Source organism: Athene noctua, chromosome 1 (assembly GCF_965140245.1).
Source record: "Athene noctua chromosome 1, bAthNoc1.hap1.1, whole genome shotgun sequence".
Taxonomy (NCBI): Eukaryota; Metazoa; Chordata; class Aves; order Strigiformes; family Strigidae; genus Athene; species Athene noctua.
Window position 1 is genome coordinate 245,456,333 of NC_134037.1, and position 22,023 is coordinate 245,478,355.

General features: G+C 37.5%; 1 protein-coding gene across 2 annotated transcripts in view; it reads left to right on the top strand.

Moving 5' to 3' along the window:
* The window catches only part of XPO4 (exportin 4), a 77,445-nt gene extending 61,621 nt beyond the window's left edge, over nucleotides 1-15,824 (top strand). For both annotated transcript variants that reach the window (XM_074932070.1, XM_074932079.1), the window contains exons 13-23: nucleotides 136-313; nucleotides 2,015-2,174; nucleotides 3,845-4,014; nucleotides 4,955-5,129; nucleotides 6,192-6,485; nucleotides 7,364-7,544; nucleotides 8,488-8,606; nucleotides 9,550-9,680; nucleotides 10,421-10,538; nucleotides 11,769-11,861; nucleotides 15,257-15,824. In XM_074932070.1, coding sequence (XP_074788171.1) covers nucleotides 136-313; nucleotides 2,015-2,174; nucleotides 3,845-4,014; nucleotides 4,955-5,129; nucleotides 6,192-6,485; nucleotides 7,364-7,544; nucleotides 8,488-8,606; nucleotides 9,550-9,680; nucleotides 10,421-10,538; nucleotides 11,769-11,861; nucleotides 15,257-15,454 — 1,817 coding nt within the window. In that variant the 3' untranslated portion in view covers nucleotides 15,455-15,824. The remainder of the gene's footprint in view (nucleotides 1-135; nucleotides 314-2,014; nucleotides 2,175-3,844; nucleotides 4,015-4,954; nucleotides 5,130-6,191; nucleotides 6,486-7,363; nucleotides 7,545-8,487; nucleotides 8,607-9,549; nucleotides 9,681-10,420; nucleotides 10,539-11,768; nucleotides 11,862-15,256) is intronic.
* The last annotated feature ends 6,199 nt before the right edge of the window (nucleotides 15,825-22,023 follow it).

A 22,023-nucleotide genomic window follows, 5' to 3' on the forward strand; every position in this document is an offset into this window, starting at 1 on the left:
AGTGTTAGTCAGGGTTTGTACAAACAGTTGATTCTGGTGTGATGTTTGCAGTTAAGCCAATGGATTCTCTAATCAAAAAGCTATAAGTTAACCTAGGGTAGAAAGTTGTGATCACTCTTTCTTTTTTAATGTAAGGCTACCTCTTGGCTAATGATACTCAGGGAGAGACTCCGCTAATACCTCCAGAAGTAATGGAATATTCCATAAAACATTCAGCTGAGGTTGATATCAATACAACACTTCAGATTCTGGGATCTCCAGGAGAAAAGGCCTCTTCCATCCCAGGGTACAACAGAACTGATTCTGTAATTAGGTAAGGATGCATTTTAAGTATGTTAAATGCTTTTTCAGAGGGGAAAAAAAAAAAAAAGAGAATGTGAGTGAACTTCTGTGAATTTAAAAAGTAAAAACCCAGTATGTAAAGACTTGAACATTTGTAAGGAATATCTCTTAACTACTATTAAAGCAAGGACAAATAATTTATAAGAATGGTTTTATAACAGACATATTAAGGCAATGTTGTAAAAGAGATTAAGACAAGACAGAAAAGATGAAGTGGTATTTTTTTTTTTTTTTTTAGGGTAAAGAAAGGCAGGGTAAATACAGATAATATTTCAAGTCAATATGATCCAGGGGAGGACTGAGAAGAAAAATGAGAATAAGGCATCAAAACAGATAAAGCTGAGTGAAGCTGGGAAGGCTGAAATGACCAGATTAACCTATTACTCTTAACAGACGACATGAGCAAAATCTTGGAAATAAACAGAAAAGTTTTTATATCTTTACTGAAAACCCATCTTTGATCTATTTGTTAAAGAAAATTCCTAAAATTACTTGAATTTCTAAAAAGTGGTAGGTCAAAATCTTCAAACAATATGCTATATAATTCATTCAGCACATGTACAGTTTAAGCAAACACTTTCCAGAGCATCTGGGCTTGTCTGCTTTGAACAGGAGTTACTGCATAAGCTTGGCAGCAAAATTGGTCCTCAGTGCAGGAGAGGAGTTGTTGTCAGTTATGTACGCATATCACTAGTAGCCTATAAAAGGAGCAAGAGAGGGGATTTCCTTTCTCTCTTTGCAAGAAAGCTAATGTCCACAAAAGAGTCCTCAATTTGAATCCTCACATTTAAGATTACATTCCACTTTTAACTGACATGGAAGATTCTTCACCCAGGATCAGTAGTTGTGTACTTAATGTTTACTTGTTCTGGAAGAGGCTAGAGAAAATGGATCTTAATTAGCAATGATGTGCCTAATGTTTAGAAGTTTGAATACTGCTCAGTGAGTCTTGGCTGCTTTCAGAAGGGCCACCAAACAGGATTTCTTGATGCAGTGGCTCGATGGTTATGGTAATAAAATCAGATCTAAACAAGGAGAGATTCTGAGGCTTTCTGGCAATAGCTCTGAAATGTCTTCAAAAAATAGACCACTGTCAACTCCTAAATTGCTTGTGCACTATCACATTCGTGCCAAATTTAATTTATATACTACAAAAGCTAATATTTAATTTTATGGGTAGGATGTATTAATGCAATCACTGGGAGATCTGCTATTTTAGGCTGTTTCTCTGCAGTATTGAAAGAGGAAACAACTAGTCATTTCTATATTTTTTCTTTAGTATGAAGCACACTGCAAAAGCTGCACAGTTAGGACCCACTTGGTCACTAAGCTTGCCAGTGCAAGGAGGGGAGAATCAGTTTTTCAAAAAAGCTTTTCAAGCACTCCAAGTAGTAGTCCATTTTTCTTCATGCCCAATTTGTCAGAATGCTTGTGAGGATTCTTTGTTGCAGTAATTGATGTCAAAGATAATTACCTCATCTTTTAATGCATTTCTGACTTTTTGGAGGATATTTGCCACTCTATCCTATCTCTCTCTCCTTGCATTTAAAGAAACAATAAATTCAGGTGCTTTTTACTTCATCAGAGTAGAACTACTTTGTGTTATTCTGTTTTACTTCATGGAGAATGAAAAAACCATTCTCACCATCATCATTGTGTTTTAAATCTTCAGGTTGTTATCTGCTATTTTAAGAGTGTCAGAAGTAGAGTCTAGAGCAATAAGGGCAAATCTCATGCACCTCCTGAGCCCCCAGATGGGCAAAGATATTGTATGGTTCCTCAAGCGTTGGGCAAAGACTTACCTCCTAGTAGATGAAAAGCTGTATGATCAGGTAAGGATATAACTTTTATGAATTAATTGGTGAGTATTAGCAGTAATATTGTCCTGTGAATGCAGATGTCAGGGTAGCTATTTTAAAGTGCAACAATAAAGCATTTTTAATGTTCAGTGGGTTGTGGTTTATTCTGGAATTTGGAAGTTGATGTCTTCTTCAGTTTTTTAATTAGAAATGTAAGTTGTCAGGGGACCCTTGCACGTTCTGGTGCAAATGTGAATTTATTTTTTTTTGGTAGCCATTGCCATAGCAGAAAGGCATGGCGTGTGTGCTCAGGTTGCCTTAACAGGTGAAACTCGATGACTACAGCAATTTTATAAGCTACTTCTCACTATCCATCAGATCTTACAGTTCATCTCTAATACAGTGGTTGCCCTTGATGGATGATTTAGTGTGTAACCCAGTAATGATTCTGAATTAGATATTTAACACCATCACCAGGTAGTATACATTAGCTAATGTCATGCTACTTTCTCTCCTCTCCCTGTTCTCATATGTTCTCATTGTATATATCATGATTTCAGTGATTCGTTCTTTGTAAAGGGCAACTTCTTCTGTTTGGACAGCACTAATCATGATTAGACCTTGATCCTGATTTTGCTTATCAAACTAACTGTAATCCAGCTAGCTGATGGAGGCCACTTATCCTAAGGAGGTCCTGTTGGCTCTAACTTTCAAGAAGGAAGCCGCCTCCTCTCCCTTTTATTTCCACTACTGAAGCAACTAAGAATACTAACGCTTCAGGAGGCCCCTCCTTAACAAAAAGAATACCATAGATTTGTAAATATTTGGAGACAGATGATTCAGCTCGTACTAGCTTGTACTTACAGCAGAGCTAAGAATTTTTAAAGATACCAGTTGGGGAAGAATTAGAGAGCATGTAAGAAGGAGATCCACATGAGAAACAATGTGAGAAAAAAAAGAGTATATAAGAAATGCACGTGTTTAGTTTGTGTTGACATGTGAAAGTGATTGAAACTTCTATCTAAACCTTATGCTCAGTCATGTATATGTCATGAATTTTAAAGGTAGAAATGTTAGTGGTATGCTGACAGGAAGCCCCTGCACAATTATTACAAAATCCTTGGATTTCACTCTTGAGAAACTTTTTTAAAGACAGGAGAACAGGCAATTTCAAGGAAGAATATATTAATGTGCCAGGACCAGAATGTGACATCTTTCCTAAAAGATGTATAGATTGAAGGAACAATCTGCAGAAGGCAGATGCTGAAAAATTGCAATGAAAATAAGTTTTTACAAGTTTTGATCTAGATCAACAGCTAGGTTTATTGCTAACATTTTTTATCACTGAATTTTGAAGAGTTTCATCATAAATTCATGGAAACACTTTTGGGAGATGATTTGGGGATCTTATAATTTTTAAAGCTTTTGTACTTTTGTTGGCATTAAACGCTAGACATACTCAAACCTGATTTTGTAATGAGGTTGAAACTTTTCTTTGTTTTAGGTGTTGTGCTTAAAATTGCAAGATAAATTTGGCAAAGATTTTTCTATTACAGGTATTCTTTGCCTTTGTCTATGTAACACTTATGTATTTTAAGTAGGAAAGAAGTGACAGCCTGAAAAGAATTTGCTGACAATGATTACCATACATTTTGGGGTTCTGGCTTCTGTAAAACTCACTCATTTTAATGCTTTTCTTATAGATAAGTCTGCCATTTAGTACAGCATTTGGTGCTGATACAGAGGGTTCCCAGTGGATTGTGGGTTACCTTTTAGAAAAAGTGATCAGTAACCTGGCAGTGTGGAGTTCAGAGCAGGACCTTGCAAATGATACTGTACAACTGCTAGTAACATTAGTGGAAAGGAGAGAGCGGTAAGTTGCTATACCTCTGGAAGTCAAAAAATTTCTTTTGCTTCCTTTAAATTTTTTTGGCCAAAGTAATCCAGATACAGGGCACTTCCTCTTCATATCTCTAAGTCAAATTAGTAACATAAATGGAAAAATGAAAGTCTGACAAAGTGAGGAGACCTATATTTGACAGACCATAACCTAATTTTTATTATTGTTTACAAGTTGCACTCTCCTTCCCTTACCTTTGTGCCTCACTCTTAAACACTGAGAAAGGAAAACTCTCGTGGTTTCCACTCTCATTGCAAGGATTTTTGCAGTGTTGCTTATTTTTGTTGAACAAATTCTTCCAGATTAAAAGTTAAGATACTGGCTAAGCCAGTGTAAAATGTGTTTTGTAAACATATAAAAACACTTTTAAAGTCCAGGATTTAACAGATTCAGATGAATTTCAAAGTTTTCTTTGGTATTACAAACTGTGAAGCAGGGAATTTTTGAATGTTTTACTTCTGTGAATTGACATGCAATTATACATGCAGTCATGCATTCATATTCTGCTGAAAGACTGTTCTGAAGTTTGAGGATTTGAACACTTGAAAAATTTTCCTTTTAAAAAAAATGAAAACCTACAGGAACTAGTTTTGGAATAAACTGCTTATTTTATCATGACATAATGAGACTAAGCTTTTAATCCATGCAATATGTTCATTAACTCTGTGTGTATGTGTGTAAAACTAAAGCATTTCCCTGCTTTTCTCCCATATGAATTGAGCTATTTCAGAGTATATACTTAAGAAATCTTAGAGGTGAGGCATTATTAAGATTAAAGTCAAAAGGCGGTTTAGCCTTAGAATAAAGGATTTTTTAAATTTCAAAAATCTTCTGATGACTGCTAGCAACCTGATGTGCTTTGTTCATACAATTTTGTGAAGTCTTTAATTAAAATGTTTTTTCCCTCTTTTAGGGCAAACTTAGTTATTCAGTGTGAAAACTGGTGGAATTTAGCTAAACAATTTGCAAGGCGAAGCCCTCCTCTTCACTATTTGTCCAGTTCTGTGCAGAGAACACTAATGAAAGCTTTAGTTTTAGGAGGCTTTGCTCATATGGATACGGAAACAAAGCAACAATACTGGACAGAGGTAAACTCTTTTGATACTTCTGTTACCTCCATTTTAACAAGTAGTACAGACAAGTTAGTTTAGGGAATTTTATGGTGACACAAAATCAACTTATATAAAATCTTTTGATTTTGAACATCTAGTATTGATAACTTTTTTAATCTCTCTTTGAAGGTCACTGGTTATATGGCACCAATGAGCTGCCAAAAATTGTATCTAAACTATCACAACCTAAACAGAAACCTGGAGGATTCTTGAAGCAGCCAGTATAGCAGTACACTTGAAAGAGACTATTATAAAAGGTTAAAAATTCCATTTAGTTTGGTGATGTTATGAATTATTCAATTATTCACTTAATGATAATGACAGTAAATAAAAAGCTAATATGGAACATAATGAAGAGCCTTGAAAAGCTTTTTTGTGCCCTGGCTCCATTAAAGTTTAAATATTAATACCGGAAAGGTTGGTGCTAGAAAGTAGCAGAAATATGATCAGAAACCACTGCATGAGCTTGTAAAGCATTGGCCTGAGAGAAACTTGCTGTTACTAGCAAAGCTATGAAATTAGTGATTGAAGGTAAGACTATAATGCATTGGAAATAATTGGGAAAAACATTTAACTGTTATTATGGAAGTTTCTACATTGGTTCCAAACACAGGTGATTACAAAAAGAGATTGCGCTATTGAGAATCATAATATGGCAAAAATATCTGTGAACATGAATCTTAATGCTTTCATTGATGAACTGTAACAATTTCCCCCCCTAATACTGAATTTGGAAGGGAATCAAATACTCTGAGCCAGAGAAAGTCAGTGTCATTTGTTTAAACACTATAAAATTACACAAAATATTTGTGGAGGTGCTCATTTTGAAACCAGCCTCCAAGTGGTGATGGGTAATGAAAATCACTAATTACTACGACTTCAGCTTACATTAATGTAACAGATAATAACATAACTGAGCCAATGGAAACTGGGATTGATTCTTGTACTGCCATGCTAAAAGCTTGCTAAATTACTTAAACCTCACATTGCATATAATAGTATGTTTATCTTAATGTGACTTTTCTAAAAAATCTCAAGGTTCTTCAGCCACTTCAACAGCGATTCTTGAATGTGATAAACCAAGAAAACTTTCAACAGATCTGTCAGGAGGAGGAAGTGAAACAGGAAATCACTGCTACATTAGAAGCACTATGTGGCATTGCTGAGGCTACCCAGATTGATAACGTAGCGATTCTCTTCAATTTCCTAATGGACTTCCTTAATAATTGCATTGGATTAATGGAAGTATACAAAAACACACCAGAGACTGTTAATCTCATAATAGAAGTCTTTGTTGAAGTTGCACATAAACAGATTTGTTATCTTGGAGAGGTAAGTACAACCAGAAGAGGAAGGAGGGAAAGAGGGTGTGTGTGCACGCATACGTGTGTATACAGTGCTATCCCTTGAACAAAATGAAGTGTAGTGATTTTTAGATTCTATAGAGAAAGAAATGCTATATGGTCACATCTGTTAGCGGAATTCCTTTGTTTAAAAACATACACTGGCAAAGATTAAAAGCAGGACATCTAGACTGTTCTTATACCAATAAACCACAATTCATCACTGGTCTAACTCTATGCATGGGTGGTAGAAGAGTGCAGACTGCGATGACTACTTTTTTTAACTATATCAAACTTCTCTGAAAGCTAGTCTAGGAGAACTACAGCACTGTTTTATGTGACAAATGCATACCATAAAGATGCTGCCTTCGTCCTAAACAAGGCATTAAGAGATACCAAAAAGTTAATGGGTAAAAATGAGTTGGTGCAGTACACTTACATCTTTGCACTGTTGGCTAATTTTGCTTTTGCATCTAGAAGAGTTCCTGCCTGTTCCAAACTGGGTATACACAGTGTATTGTGGCTTCAGACTTTGATAGCTGAAGTGAGTCCCTGAGGGATTTTGTTGGTTATCTAGTTTGTGAGATAGTGAGATGTGTCAGCCTGTCCCAAGCCACTCTCGTCTTTTTTATTTAAGACTGAGGAATTGGTAAAAGTAATGTTATGTTCTGCTGTTTCAATCAGTAGCACATCAATATATGGCTGTAAGTGTTCCTATTGTTTAAGGTGTGCAGTTGTTACAAAAAGTGGTTATATAACTGAAATAAAACCCTTGAGGTATCATCAACCAAGTAACGCCATCTTAAAACAAAGTGTGTCACTTTTAGCATATGGAAGATTTCTTATTATCTAACCTTGGTTTTGTAGGCCAAAGCCATGAACTTGTATGAGGCCTGCCTAACTCTGCTCCAGGTGTATTCCAAGAATAATCTAGGTCGACAACGGATAGATGTTACAGCAGAAGAAGACCAGTACCAGGATCTCCTTCTTATTATGGAGCTTCTCACTAATCTTCTATCAAAAGAATTCATAGATTTCAGTGATACAGGTATGAAGGAACTAGTAATTGCTGAACCATAACTTGTGTTCTCACCTGTAAAAAGCATTGTGGGGCATACGTTCAATCCACGTAAAGTAAAAACTGAATTATAGGCTTGATTAGATCAGGATATGGACATTACTATTTAACGGGCCAGTAGCAAAGGAAGGACTTTTTACAGTATTCTAGCATCTGAAATTATTATTGCTGTCATAAAATAAATAGGGCATGTATGAGACAGCTTGAAATCAGAATGTTGCAAATCTGATCATGTAGCAGCAGCAGTTTTATAACAAAAAACCCATAGCAAAGTGAGAAGAGTAAATTACTGCAAAATACTTACCATGAAATTAAGGTTTAACCTAAATGTAATGCCCAGAGATCAAGTGTATTGAAAGTTGTCTGCATACTGTTGCTGACTCAGTGCAGGAATTATAAAAGTAAGGTCACTGCCAGTGGATGGGAAATGTAGGTCTTACTGGAGAAAACTTGTCAACATCTAAACTACAGAAAGAATTCTCCCATTTTTTTTTTCTCCTTGTGTTTCTAAAATATATATAAACGTATGTTTATATATAATATATAAAGTATAGAAATGCAGTAATATTTTGCTCATTATCTGTTTATGTGTGCAGGCATGAAACAGCTATCACTAGAAACAAATGCAGTGTTCTGTAATGGAAGGGAGCCCTCAGTATCTGAAGTGTTCTGTTTTAGCATGCCATCTGGTACATGCGATTATGAAATGCTTAGTCCTAATGAATATAAATATAGAGTGATGTGGCAGCCTCCACTCACTAAGTTTCTATTTTAATACAGTGCCTCATGTTTTTGTTTGGGGAGAGGGGAATAGTCCTATTTTTAAGAATGTCTTTATTATAAAGAAATGGAACTCTTCCTTCAATACGTTTAATGCTTCTTTTATGCAAAACATTTTTTGTCTCTTCTACAGATGAAGTATTTAGAGGACATGAGCCTGGGCAAGCTACAAATAGATCTGTATCAGCAGCAGATGTTGTCTTATATGGGGTTAATCTAGTTCTGCCTCTAATGTCCCAGGATCTGTTGAAAGTAAGTATATTTTTACATGTAGCTGCTAGAATATGAAAGCTTTATAGTAGTGAATTCTCAGAATTCATTTCTATGTGCATTCCACCTTCTTAAGTTGAATTTTCTAGACTTTTAAAAATGTAAGTAAGTGTTCTGTAGTTCTAGATAGTTTGAAATTAAATATTGTAAGCTGAGAAAATTAGTATTTGAAGGGGCCTAAACAAAAGTTTTTTCTTTTAGAAGTGAGTCCATGCAGGTCAACAGTTGGCCAAACCTGAAATGTGGCTTGTGGAATCCCTTTTGTGATTAGTATCAGGAGAGTGATAGGAAGCATAAACAGTGATATTAGTTTTTTAAAAAAATAAAAATCTCGAAGTAGTAATTCTCTAATTATTTTCACAATACAGCTGGCTTTTATATCAGAGACATCAGCAGCTTGTCAGCAGAACAGTGAAATATGAAACAGTGGAATGGCAGTATTTCAAGTGGGTTGCACTGTGTTAATGTTTTACTTTGAATCAGGAGAACACTTCTGAAGTATATCTCAGTTGTCCCCTCTTAACATGCTTTCTCATCTGGTAGTGCTTGCTGAGCACGAGGGCTGCATCCATTGCAGATGAAACTGAGTGAGAGGAGGAACCCTAGGAGCCCCTCTGTTGTGCTTCAAATGCTTGTGAGGCTTTTACCCCACAGGACTAAACTTGCTCATGTCTGAAGTAAAACTCCTTGAATTTGTATAGTGCAGATACCAGACTCCCACCATCAACAGTTTAGCTTTAGCAATCTTTTTTATTGTGCCACAATGTTTACTAATAAAGTTGTAGCCATTCTAATGACTCTGAAGTTGTCTAACTGAAATTGTGTTCTTCAGTGGAAAGCATCAGTCCTGTCTCTTTGTACAGATGGAAATTGTCAGAATAGTTACGTGATTGATTCTAAAATTACCATGTTTTTCTTTTGACAGTTTCCATCCCTGTGTAATCAATATTACAAATTAATCACTTTCATCTGTGAGATATTCCCTGAGAAAATTCCACAACTTCCAGAAGACCTCTTTAAGAGCCTAATGTACTCACTGGAGTTAGGGATGTCATCGTATCCTTTATAGAGCTTGGGAGTGTTTGAAAATCTGAGTTGCTTTTATAAGGACCTGTTTAAAATGTTGGTGTTTTTTTTTTCTTTTCCATCAATGACTGTGTCTATGATTATATATTGGTAACCGACTCTTACTCTCTGCTCTCTGGTGATTGAGAGTTTTGCGGTAGTGTCTACTGAGATTCTAGTGTTAGCTGAATTGCCTCTGACTTGTGTTGCTTGAACACAGCCTTTAAGTGGTTTAGTGTGTAAGTTTTTTCTGGCAGCCATTCCTGCCTCCTCCATTACTTCATTTCAGAGTGTGTAACTTCATAAGCCTTCAGCTGGTATCCCAAAGCCATTCCTGAATTAGTTTCTCAGCTGGTAATACAAAACATTGCTGCTGTTCTACTGGGCCTGCTCCAGAGCATTTCCTGTCAGGGTGCCAATGGGCTCTCCCTCTCATAATGGGAGTACCATTTTCACTAATCTGTGGCACGTGTCAGAAACAGATGAGCTTGACCATAAGGGACTCTTTCTGAAAATGTTATGTCAGAGAGGGTTATGTTACCTTAGGGCAAGTAGCTAATAAAAGAAGGCAACAAATTTGAAATTCTTTTCTCCCCTTTTTATAACAGCTTTATAGTAAAAAGAAATCTTGGAACATACAAGCATTTAAAATATCTTCTAGTGACACAGCTGGGAAGTTTTACCACAATTTAATTGAAATCTGATTTTGATTCTTTAACACCCATTAACAGAATGAGTTCAGAGGTTTGCCAGCTTTGTCTGGAGGCTGTAACACCATTAGCAGAACAGTGTGCAAAAGCACAAGAAACAGATTCAACCCTTTTTCTAGCAACAAGGCACTTTCTTAAGGTAAGTCATCGGTGTTTCATGTCGCCTTGTTTTTTTGCATACAGGTAGCATCAAGATGCCAAACAGTGATCCCATCTGACCAGGTTAATCAGGATCATACATACAGTAAGAAGCAGCCTGTTACCTAAAAAACTGGCAGTTTAAGAAGAAAGAGAGCATGAAAGACTGGAGACATTGGACTTAAGAGTACAAAGGAGGATGGAGGTGTAGAGAGAGGAAATTACTTACAACCAGTCAACAAAAGACCTGAGCCTCATGGAATGCAAATATTATTTATCCATGCTCTGTACATGAGCTCTAGAATGAACCTTTTAGCAGTTACACTTACTGTGAAATAGAAATTTTCCAAAATTGTGTAAACTGGAGGGTGGATAGAGTACTATAACAAGAGGCAGAAAAAAGCATAGTTGGGAACTAGAAAGAAAATGCTGTAATTTATTCAATGTATCCACTGAATTATGCATTTTATTAATCCATTATCAAATTTAGTACTTCCATTTTAGGACCATCCACTCTATCTCACTGAATTTTGGAGTGACCTGGTAGCAACCAGGTTCTTGCTAACTGGGAACAAAGTACTTGTGGAATTTGTGTGTGTGTTTTCTGATTTTGTAAAGACTTCAGTTTTCCTTAAGATGTCTTTTCTTATCAAAGTGACATTTGAATTTCTTGGGATTGCTCATTAAAAGCATGTATCAGCCAAGCTGAGAGGATGAGAAACGTTAAATAATTCTGTCTTTATATTTCTTCAGTGTTAATCTAGCTTTCTGCCTTTTCTCTAAATTTCCACTTAAAATTACAATACTGTTCTTATTAATCTGTTCCTGTTTGGCTTTTTGTGAGCTGTAGGAGTCTCCAAAACTTGAGGAAAAGTTTCACTGCTTTATTTTGGAAGAGCAAAGGTTTTTTTCATTATTTCTCTGGCATATCTGCAGCTTTTGGAGAAAAATAAGAGATGCCCTTTCTCTCTGAAGAGACCTATCAACAATAGGTTTAAATGAATTGAGATGTGAATTTGTGCTGTTAAGCCAAGACTTGACTTCTAAAAGAACCTGGCTTTCCAATTACTGATACCTAGATTATTTTTTTTTAAAGCAACAAAACAAGCAACAACCTTGTTTTTTTGTAAATACATATTATCAGCAGTGAAGATGAGGTTCAGCAGCAAATGCTGGTAAAGTAGAAGGTTAAGTTTATGCTTCCGTAACTACTTCTGTTTTGTGATTTCAGATGGTCTTTGATATGCTGGTACTTCAGAAGCACAATACAGAAATGACAACTGCAGCAGGTGAAGCATTCTACACATTAGTGTGTTTGCATCAGGTATGGCACTGAAACACATTCTGAACACCAGTCATTTATTAAATGACAGTGGTTAGTTACTCTGTGTCTGGCAAATCACAGAATCATTCCAGCTGGAAGGACCCTCAGGAGGTCTGTAGTCCAACCTCTTGCTCAAAGTGTGGTCAACAGTGAATTCAGATCAGGTTGCTCTGGACTTTTTCCAGCTGTGTCTTGAAAACCTCCAAGATGGATATTCCAAAGTCTCTCTGAGCAGCCTGTTGAATGCTTTATTATCCATACAATTCATGTGCTTTCAGTACCTGCCAGACAGCCTTGGTGGCCCACCACTGGACTCATTCAAGTTCATCAATATCCTTCTAGAGTTAAGGAGTCCAAGACTTGACACAGTATTTCCCATCTAATCTAACAAGTGCTGTGTAAAGACAAATAATAAATGCAGCCCAGTATACTGCTAGTGTTCATTGCTGACAAGGCACACTGCTGGCTTCCTTAGCCTGCTATCCACCGGGACCTTCAGGTCCTTCATTCGCCAGAATTGCTCCCCAGCATGTCAGTTCCCAGCCTGTATAGCTGCAAGGGGTTAGTCTGTTTCAGCTGCAGGACTTTGCATTTGTCCTTGTTGAATTTCATGAGGTTCCTGTCAGTTCATTCCTCCAGCCTGACTAGATGTCTCTGAATATCAGTCCTGCCCTTGAATGCACTGGCAGCACTCCCCAGTTTGGTTTCATCCACAGATTGAGGCGAGTGCATCTCCTCTCTTCCTCCAGGTCACTGACTAAAATATTTAACAGGACAGGGCCCAGATGAGAGCTTTCGGTGCCACTTGTAACCAGCTTCCAGGTGGAATATGAGCCATTAACCACTATGGTTTAGAGACTGATGATACAGGTGTATGTTTTCACCGATGTAGTAGGCCACCCATCTAGGGAATAAAAATCTCAGCTTGGTTACAGGGATGCTGTGCAAGACTGCTAAAGACTTGCTAACATCAGGCATCCACTGCTCTCTGCTCATCCACAGATGTAGTCATTTCATCAGAGAAGACAGTCGGATTGGTAAAGCATGATTTACTCTTGGCAAATCCACTGGCTGTTCTCAATCCCTTTCTCTTTCACATGCCTAGAGATAGCTTCCAGGAGTGCTTGCTTCATTATTTTCTTAGTCATTCAAAGATGATAGAGAGCAGCCTTGTAATGACATGAGATGACTTTCTGAACCCTTGGATGGATTCAGTCAGGTCTCATGAGCTTGTATGCATCAGGATTTCTCAAGAGATCTCTGGGTTGATCCTCTTCACTACTGGTAGTTCCTCTCCTCCTTGAACCTTGTCTCTAGTCATAGAGGTCTGGGAAAACCTGCCAGTCAATACCAAGGCAAAGAAAGCATTGAGTATTTCAGCCTCATCTCTTGTCTGTTATTACTAAATCACCTGCTCCATTCAGCATCAGGTCCCACATTTCCCCTGTTCCTTCTTTTACTGTTAATGTACTGGTGGAAGTTGCTCTTGTTGCCCTTGATGTCCCTTGCCAAATTTAGCTTTAGCTGAACTTTGCTTTTCTGTCATTGTTCTTGTCTGGACAATGTTTCTGTTTTCCTCCTTTGTAGCTGTCCCTGCTTTTATCTCCTGCATGTGTCCTCCTTGCATTGGTGTTCAGTCCTGAACTCCCTGATTAGCTGGGCCTGTGTCCTGACATGTTTATATTGTTCAGTATCTGGACAGGCCATTCTTGTGGATGGAGGAGGTTGTCCTTAAAGATCTGTCAGCTCTCCTGAGCAACTTTCATCTTCAGAGCTCTCTTCCACAGGTCCCCACCCACCAGTCTCCTGAATGAACTGACATCTGCTCTTGTGATGTCCAGCATCTATACTCAGCCACCCTCTTTCCTCACTCTCCTAAGGATCCTGAACTCCACTCTTTCATGATCACTGTAGCCAAGGCTGCCATTAATTACTACATCCTGACCAGCTCTTCCTAGTTGTGAGTAGCAGATGCAGTCACCCCTGGGTGACCCATCTGGCATTTGAACAAATGTCAGGGAGATAATCTCTCCTAAGTCTGGTCTGGAAACTTCCTCAAGTTGTTTGAAGATGACTCAGCCCACTACTCACCCTGTTTTGGTGATTTGTACAAGCTTCCACCATGATGTTCTCCTTACCGCCTCTCCTCTGATCATGACTCATAAGCACTCAAATAGATTGTTGTCTAGTCCATGGAAAAGTGTCCTGAATTTGAGCTGTCCTTTCACAGAAATGGCAATCTTCTGTCCTCTTCTTCCCTAAAGAGCTCTAAAGAGCCTCCATCTGTGCATTGGGGCACTCCAGCCATGCCATCTGTCCCACCGCATCTCAGTGTTGCAGCTCTGCATCTGCACCTGGAGGTCCAGCTCTTCCTAGTTTCCAAAGCTGAATGCATTTCTGCAGACATTTGAGGCTGGCCTCCTTTCCACGTGTTTCCTCCTTCCTGATGAGCGCTCTTAAACCCATCACACTTCCTTGCATTGTCACTACACTTGGTATCTGCCTCTTTGCTTATCTACAACCCCCAATGTGCCCTTTAAAGCCCTTCCTGCCAGGTTGGCAAGCCTTCAGCAAAGATGGTCCCAAACCACTTTGTCACATGGATCCTCTCTCTTGTTAGCAGCCCTCATCCCTCAAAGAGGGACTCATGATCATGTAAGACAAAAAGACCCTGTGACACCATCCACAGGTGGCAACCTCATGTTGTGTCCACCCCCACCCAAGCCCTTCACCAGCAGAATTGAGGGGAGTGCCATTCTGGCTCCCGTGTCCTTCACCCTTCTCCCAGAGCTCAGTAGTCACTCTGGACTTGCTCCAGGTGCCCCATGGCAGTGTCCTTTTTGTGATGTTTAATATGTTTCTTTGTCTTCTGTTTCTGTCCAAGTAAGCACAAGAGTAAGTAGAAAACTCTTGGAAAGGAATCGAAGCTCTGTCCCAGGGAAGGGAATCTAGAAGAGGGAAAACCTGCAGGAGGAGAGGGTTGGTATGACACATGAAGCAAAGCCAAACGTGAAGCAGGTGTGAAGAAAGAAAAGTAGAGTTTGCAGGAGCGAGCCTGTGCTAAGAAAGAGCCAAAAGGCACTTTGCAGGGTGTGCATTAAAGTTTTCTTCTTACTCTGCACTGAAAAGCACTTACCTAGCTCTAAAGGCTTCTTTAGCTTTACTGAAAATCCTGGTCTGATTGAAGGACTTTGGCTGGTGTAGAGGTAGGTGAAAGGCTGAGGGTCCATAGTCATGTCTGGTACACTCTAGTCAGTGAAACTGGGTAAGAAGTGGAGAGGTACTCATAGTTTTCTGTCATAGCTTTGATTCTGGATTTTGTCCTGATAAGAGAAGTTACATATATTGGTTTGGGTTTTTTTTTTTTTAAGTTAAGATTCTTGTTTATTTAACAGGCTGAATATTCAGAGCTAGTTGAAACATTGCTATCAACTCAACAAGATCCAGTAATTTACCAGCGGTTAGCAGATGCCTTCAACAAGCTTACTGCAAGCAGCACTCCTCCTACACTGGACCGTAAGCAGAAGATGGCCTTCTTAAAGAGTTTAGAAGAATTTATGGCAAATGTTGGTGGACTTCTCTGTGTAAAATAAACAACAAAACTCTATGCCTAATTTAGACCCTTTCTGCAAAATGCACTGAGAAATGCTGAATGCTGACTAAATCTTGTACCTGTCTCTGGGTTCTTTGCAGCCATCTCAGATTCTAGAGAGCCTGGAAGTTTGAACATAACACAATGGAATAGGAGAGGTCAACTTTGAATCAGCTTCTGCTATTATGTGTTAGCTGCAATCTGTCATACTTGTGTGTGGGAGAGAATGAACAGAAAATTTGAATTTAAATTTTTTCCATATATGTGCAAACAGATATGGGCACAATGAAAAATAAATGCAGTGCCTTTCCCTCTGCACTGGTTTAAAATATGAGTGGCCGGATAAGCGTACAGATTTCTTTTCTACCCAAAATCACATTAGAGTGTGGTGCAGATACATATAAAGCTCTAAACAGTTTAGCTGATTTTAAGCTTTATTTTTTCCTCTCAAAGTTTCCGTTTGTGTTCCAATAAGGAAGAAAAACCAAATGGTATTTTAAGATGTGTTTAGTTCTGGTTTTCTACATCAACTTGACATTGTATGTTTAATGCAGTGCAGGTTTTTACATTATGTTCTGCTGCCTAAAGTTCAGAGAAAAAAAAGGTGTATATTTTTGTTCCCCTAAAATGAACTTTAGGAACTGTAGCCATTTCATTGCCTTAATTTAAAATAAAAAAAAAAGCGCTCATATACTTTAGATAAGAAATTTAAGGCAAGATTTGACTCTTCAGAGTTGGTTTAGGATGTTGGCATTAAGCTGCTGTGTACCTGTCGCAGCCCTTCATGTTGACGTATCATTTTGGAATGAGTGTCTAATGCAAGGTTCATGTGTAGTTTTACTTTCAGTATCTGTTTTGATTCATACCTGGGTTGCACGCAACTGCAATGTATTTCTACACTGAACTGTTTGCTTAAGCAATAACAACTCAAAAGGTGTGAATTACTGGCAAACTTTTTAAAGTTGGGGCATTAGCTAAAAAAAATTATGCTAGGCCTGGGGTGTCAAACCCTTTTACTGAAGGGCCAATTGGGATGTGTAGTGCTGTGGGGGATTTTTGGTTTTGCTGAATCTGGCTCCACTTCTGCAGAGCCCTCCCAGTTGCTCTGCTCTTGCTCGGTTTTTTATATCAAGCACTTTAGCTATTATGACAGCAGAACATAGTGCCCTGAGTATAGTGGACCAACAAGGGAGAGCAGCACATGAATACAAAAGCAAGGCCTGCTTTGTTTCTAGTCATGAGCCAGAGAAAACTGAAGCAAACACAAATGCTGCATGTCTAGTAAAATTTATTTTTGTGGAAATACATGGAGGCAGAAGTGGGCCCTTTTGGTTTAAGACCTCTGCTAGATTATGCTGTTAAATATTTCCCATATGTTTTTAAAATTTATATAAAATGTACAGTATACACCTTTACATGGCTATGTATAGCATCATGTTTGCAACTCTGTGCCATTCTTCAGCTATTCATCTCAAAATTAGTCACAATAGCCAGAATTTTTAAAAGACATAAACCTGTAATACTGTGCTATAAGTGATCTAAAGCTTTTTTATTTTTTAGTTAAATCCATACCTGTCTCAAGCATGGATCCACAAGGCCAAAAATGCCATCTCTTCATTATTCTTTTCTCTTTTAATTTATCTGAAAACTGGGCTAGGACAGATTTACACATTAAAAAGTGACCATAAAACTCGTTAGATAATGTACCTTCCCAGCTAGTATTTTATTTCTAAGGTAATTTGCGTAGTATTTTACAACAGGGGTATCGCGCTCATTTTTTTTCTTCAAACTCTAATGCTTTTCTTTAAAAGATTTCTTGACTCTGCACTTGCATAAAAGATAATGGTCCCAGCACATCCTTCTGTTTTTAAAGTGTTCTGATGGCTGGGGTTTTTTTATTTAATTTGTCTGGGTTTTGCTATGTTTTTGAAACTGCTTCTGAAATTTCTCTAAATTTGTACATTGGATAGGGCAGCAGTTTTGAAACCTCTTTTTTTTTCAGATGAAGGGCATTGAAGCCTGGGAACATAAGCAGCCATAGGAGCTGCTAGTTTGTCATGATGTGCTCGTTGTCAAATATCTAGGACAAAGTCTTCAAAGAGATCATAGCGAATACTTTCAAATTTTTTGGATCTGAATGAATAACTGATATATTCAGTCGTTTCTTTTATAAACTAGCTCTGTCACTATCATTTTATTTAATCCTAAAGCTGGCTCACTATTTAAAAATTATTTATTAACTTTAACATTTTGAAATCCTCTTGCATATTGATGAATGGGAGCACAAATTGAGTTAGCATTCAGGACAAAGTCATGTTCATACCCATTACTTTTCTTATCAGGCCTGTTGTGTTGTAACAAGCAGAGACGTACAGCATCTTTTGACTATCAAGACTTACTAAATGCTTACTTTCAAAGACTAGTTTTAAAGGTTGCTTAAAACTTTCCTTTGACCTTCATTTAAACTTAATATGTTAAAGGAAAACTGTCCTAGTATGGTTTTTTTTGTAATTTTCTTGTTTGATGTTATGCTAGACAACATTCTTGCTTTCTTGTTTCTTAATTTTTCTTCCCTTCTGATATATACAACAGGGATCTTTCATGCCATTTTATGTTCCTTTAGAGCAAATGCTAAGATGTCTCTGCTTAGTGACATCCATAAAATTGTTGCAAAAGGTTCTGGGAATAAGTTTTATTAATTCATACTCCTGCTGGCTAGGTGGCTGCTTCTACCTAAACTATTTGGCTTCTATATCCCTTCCAGAAAAAAAAAAGAAAAAGCTTCAGTGATCTTCTACACATCCAATGGCTGTAAATCTAGATGCAAAAGCTCATTCAAGTCCATAGGAGAGACTGATAGATCATTTTTAGTGAACATTGAGAGTTGGCTCTACGCAAGTGTTCTGAAACCTTTATAGTATCACTGCATTGATTTTTCCATTCACTGTGTGAAGTGAATAATGGTTCTAAAAATGCACCTGTTTTTTGAAGAAAAAGGCAACTCAAACTGAATTCTAAATGCTGCGTGATATAATTGTAACAAATATATTTGTCTAGACTTTTTTTGCTAGAACAATTATTATTCCAGTGCTTTCATTCTGAGACTAGAAATCAAGTAGTTTCTTTCCCATTTTGCCAGCTCCTTCCCCATTGAAATAGTTCTAATGCTGGCATAATGATTTTGTGTTGTTCAACCTATAATTTTTGATGCTGACAACCATGACGATTTAGTTGGGTCATAAAATTAAAGATCACCTTGAAAGCACAGATATACACGGACAGGGAGAAGTGGACTACTACTACATGAAAATTCTACTTTCGTGTGCATTTATGCCTTAATTATCTTCACTGAATTACTGTCAGAATCTGCTACTTATTGCCCAGAGGTTTGTGTTTCACTGTTTAGTGATAAAGGGCTCACCATTGTTCCTCAGGAATGAGAAACTTGTTTTCTCAGCATGTCCAAATCCTACTAGTTGAAAGAGAGGGGGTTTGAATCAGAGTCATCTCGTCATCTCTTTGATAGTGCATAGCACTCACTAAAGCCCCAGTGTTTATCTGGGTAAATCCCTTTATATCTAAGCCATGTAGTTCTAGAAAATAAGCTTGCTCAAAGCAGTCAGTTGTCCATTTAAAATCTAATACTTTAAAAGGTAAAGCAAATTCTAATTTATGATCTGTAAAGCTATTCAAAAATACAAATTGCAGCATTTTTCTTGTGAAACACTTAAAGTAAATTCAGTTTTGGTTAAACAGTTACGTAAGAAGGGGTGTTTTTTATGGAAGTAGCTTGATGAATATAAGCGCAGGAGTAGGAGCCAGGCTCCTCTAATTTTGTATCAGTTTTTCCACTGGATCCTCTGTGGCCATTGACAAGTCATTAGAACTGTGTTGTTGTTTAAAATAGCGATAATATCTACCTACCTCACAGGGATGTTGTGAGGATTAGCTTATGCCTATAAAATCCATTGAGGATCTGAGATGCTATGTAAATATTAAATATTTTAATTTTAGTTTTGTGAGGTGTAAGATTTACTGTAATGAAAACAGATTTTCATAATTATAAAGCCCAGTAGAGGCAGCAGTGGTACAGTATTCCCTAAGACTGGTCTACTGCAGTACAGTAATGCTTGCTGTAAATTGTAGTTATTTCAATTACAGCCAATTGAAACGGTGGCTTCTTAGGTAAGATAAGATTCCCCACCAGTGTGCCTCTGTTCTGGTCTACATAGTGAGAGGACAGTTGTTAGTTATTCAGGCTTTGGCCCCTCTACTTGTGACAAGTGCCACTTGTGGTGGTAGGGTGTTTGGTTTGGTTTGGTTTTGATTTTTTTATACTTTTCTGCAAGGAACAAACACCACTAATTTCTCCCTTATCTGTTCTAGTTGCTCAGTATAACCAAAGCCTAATAACAATTAAAATTTAAAGAGCCAGCCCTGCCCCACTCCCCCCCCTGTAAATTGGGGTTTAATATGAGTAGATTGTGCTCTCTTTGCAGTAAATGAGATTAATGCTTTCTAGCACTAATCATGAAGCAAATCATGAGTGTGATTTGCTCTAGAGCTGTAAGCTCTCAGCTTTCTTACGAAACCTCTTTTTCATTATGAGATTTCTTGGGGCCCTAGCAACTGAGAAATAAGATATTCCTGGCTTCCCCTTCTCAGTGAATTAAAGTAGATTCTGCTTTTTCATTTCTTCTCTTTCCCTATCCTGCTCTTTCTGTCCTTTTTAAGCCATTCTTATAAAAGATTTGGAAGACCCTTCCAATCTCAAGGGAAAGCTATTATCCATGTGATTTTTCCAGTCTATTACAGCTTGATACTTGAAATTGATAAAATCCTTTCTAATAGCGTTCCCCAGCACATTTCAATCTCCCATTGAACCATTCTAGAGTTTATAATTAGGAAAAAAATATCCTCTTTTATTTGTTCCATTTGTGCAAAATAAGGAACCTCCATGCAGTGAACATGCAGTTTCAAGGCAATAAATGCTAGTACTGCTGTTGGTCGAGTGTGTAAATATTTTAAATGTATAATTCAGTACTATGTTGAGTTTATATATTAAAAACACAGGGATTGAAGTGCTAGTTGATTTCAAGTATTGTTTTACCTGTACAGTTGAAGATGAGAAGTTACATAGAAATATTTCACGATTTGTTGCAATAAGACTTGGGAAATGGCTGTGTAATCAAGCCTTATCACAACTGAATTTTCAATTTTGAAATGAACACTTTGTGTACTTTTAAGATGCATAAGCAGGAGGAGGATAAAATTGTTTTCCACTAAAGACTTTTATTATTTTGTTTTGGCCATGTGTGATTTGTGTGTATTCTTGTTTAATATTTTTCTAAAATCTCACCTGTGTTGAATCCCTGAAATAGCATTTGTTATACCTCCTTACAGCAGAAACAAAACTAGGAACATTATGAAACCTCAGGCTACACATTGTGATCTTTGGCTACTGTGAACGCACAGTAATTCAGTTAAGTTGATGGGGTAACTTTAATTTACTTCACTTAAGGTATGAGTTTGTCCATCAACAGGAAAAAATGTGATTAGATGTGCAGCAGCAGGATCTCACACTGGACTACAATTACCAGAAGTGGCTGTGAATATAAAATCAATCTTTTCCCTCACCCTCCAAAAAAAGTTTAATGGTGGTGTTTGTCTACCCAGAAGGAATACTGATTTCTGGGTCTTGAATTTTTTTTTGGTGTAGATTTAATCTAAACAGTTTCTGATGATATCTGGCATGGAAGTGTTCTCCAATCTCATAATCTGTTCCCATGTAAGTGATATCTATGTTACTTGAAGTATATCAGAAAAGTTCAGTTACTGGCAGCAGTTCCTAATGTGCTATAATACATTTGGATAAATTACAACTATTTTTCTATTGTTCCCCTCTTACTTTCATGCATTCACTTTTTTTTTTTTTTTAAAAAAAAGGGGGGGGGGGGGCGGAGGGGGGCAGAAAAAAGTTTCACAAATCCTGAAAGTAAAACTACGTGATAACTATGGTGGTAACAGCTTGCTATACATCTTGGCTGTGCGTATCACTAGAATTTTACTGGTTTCAGAAGTAAAATTATTCCAGTTATATATTTATATTGGCCTGGTTTAGTTCAGTGAATGTTTTGGTGAAGGACAGAAACATTTAAGGTAATTTTGAGGAAATCCCTGAAAGCAACTGTTAAGACTAACAGCAGCAGTGTCCAAGAGCCTTTCATGTAGAAAATGGAACTATTCTGCTTTACCTTAAATATGAGGTCTGGAATAAACTTGAATGATTTGGGTACAAAGCCTTTATTCACACTTGTTTGTGTAAGTGTATGCAAAACCGATCAATTTTGCCTTTATGGAACTTACATTTGCTTCAGTCATGTGTGGTGAAGTTGGTGGTGGGTTTTTTCCTTCACTGATTTGCCATGTGTGATAGGCAGAAAGGTAGATTAGCTCAACCTTCCAAGTGGAATTTCTCTGGCAGGTCAACTGAGGAGGAGATTGTACATGAACTGGAAGAGGGGAGGAGGAGGAGAAAAAAGTAATTAAAAATAAAGTAATCTGTAAGAA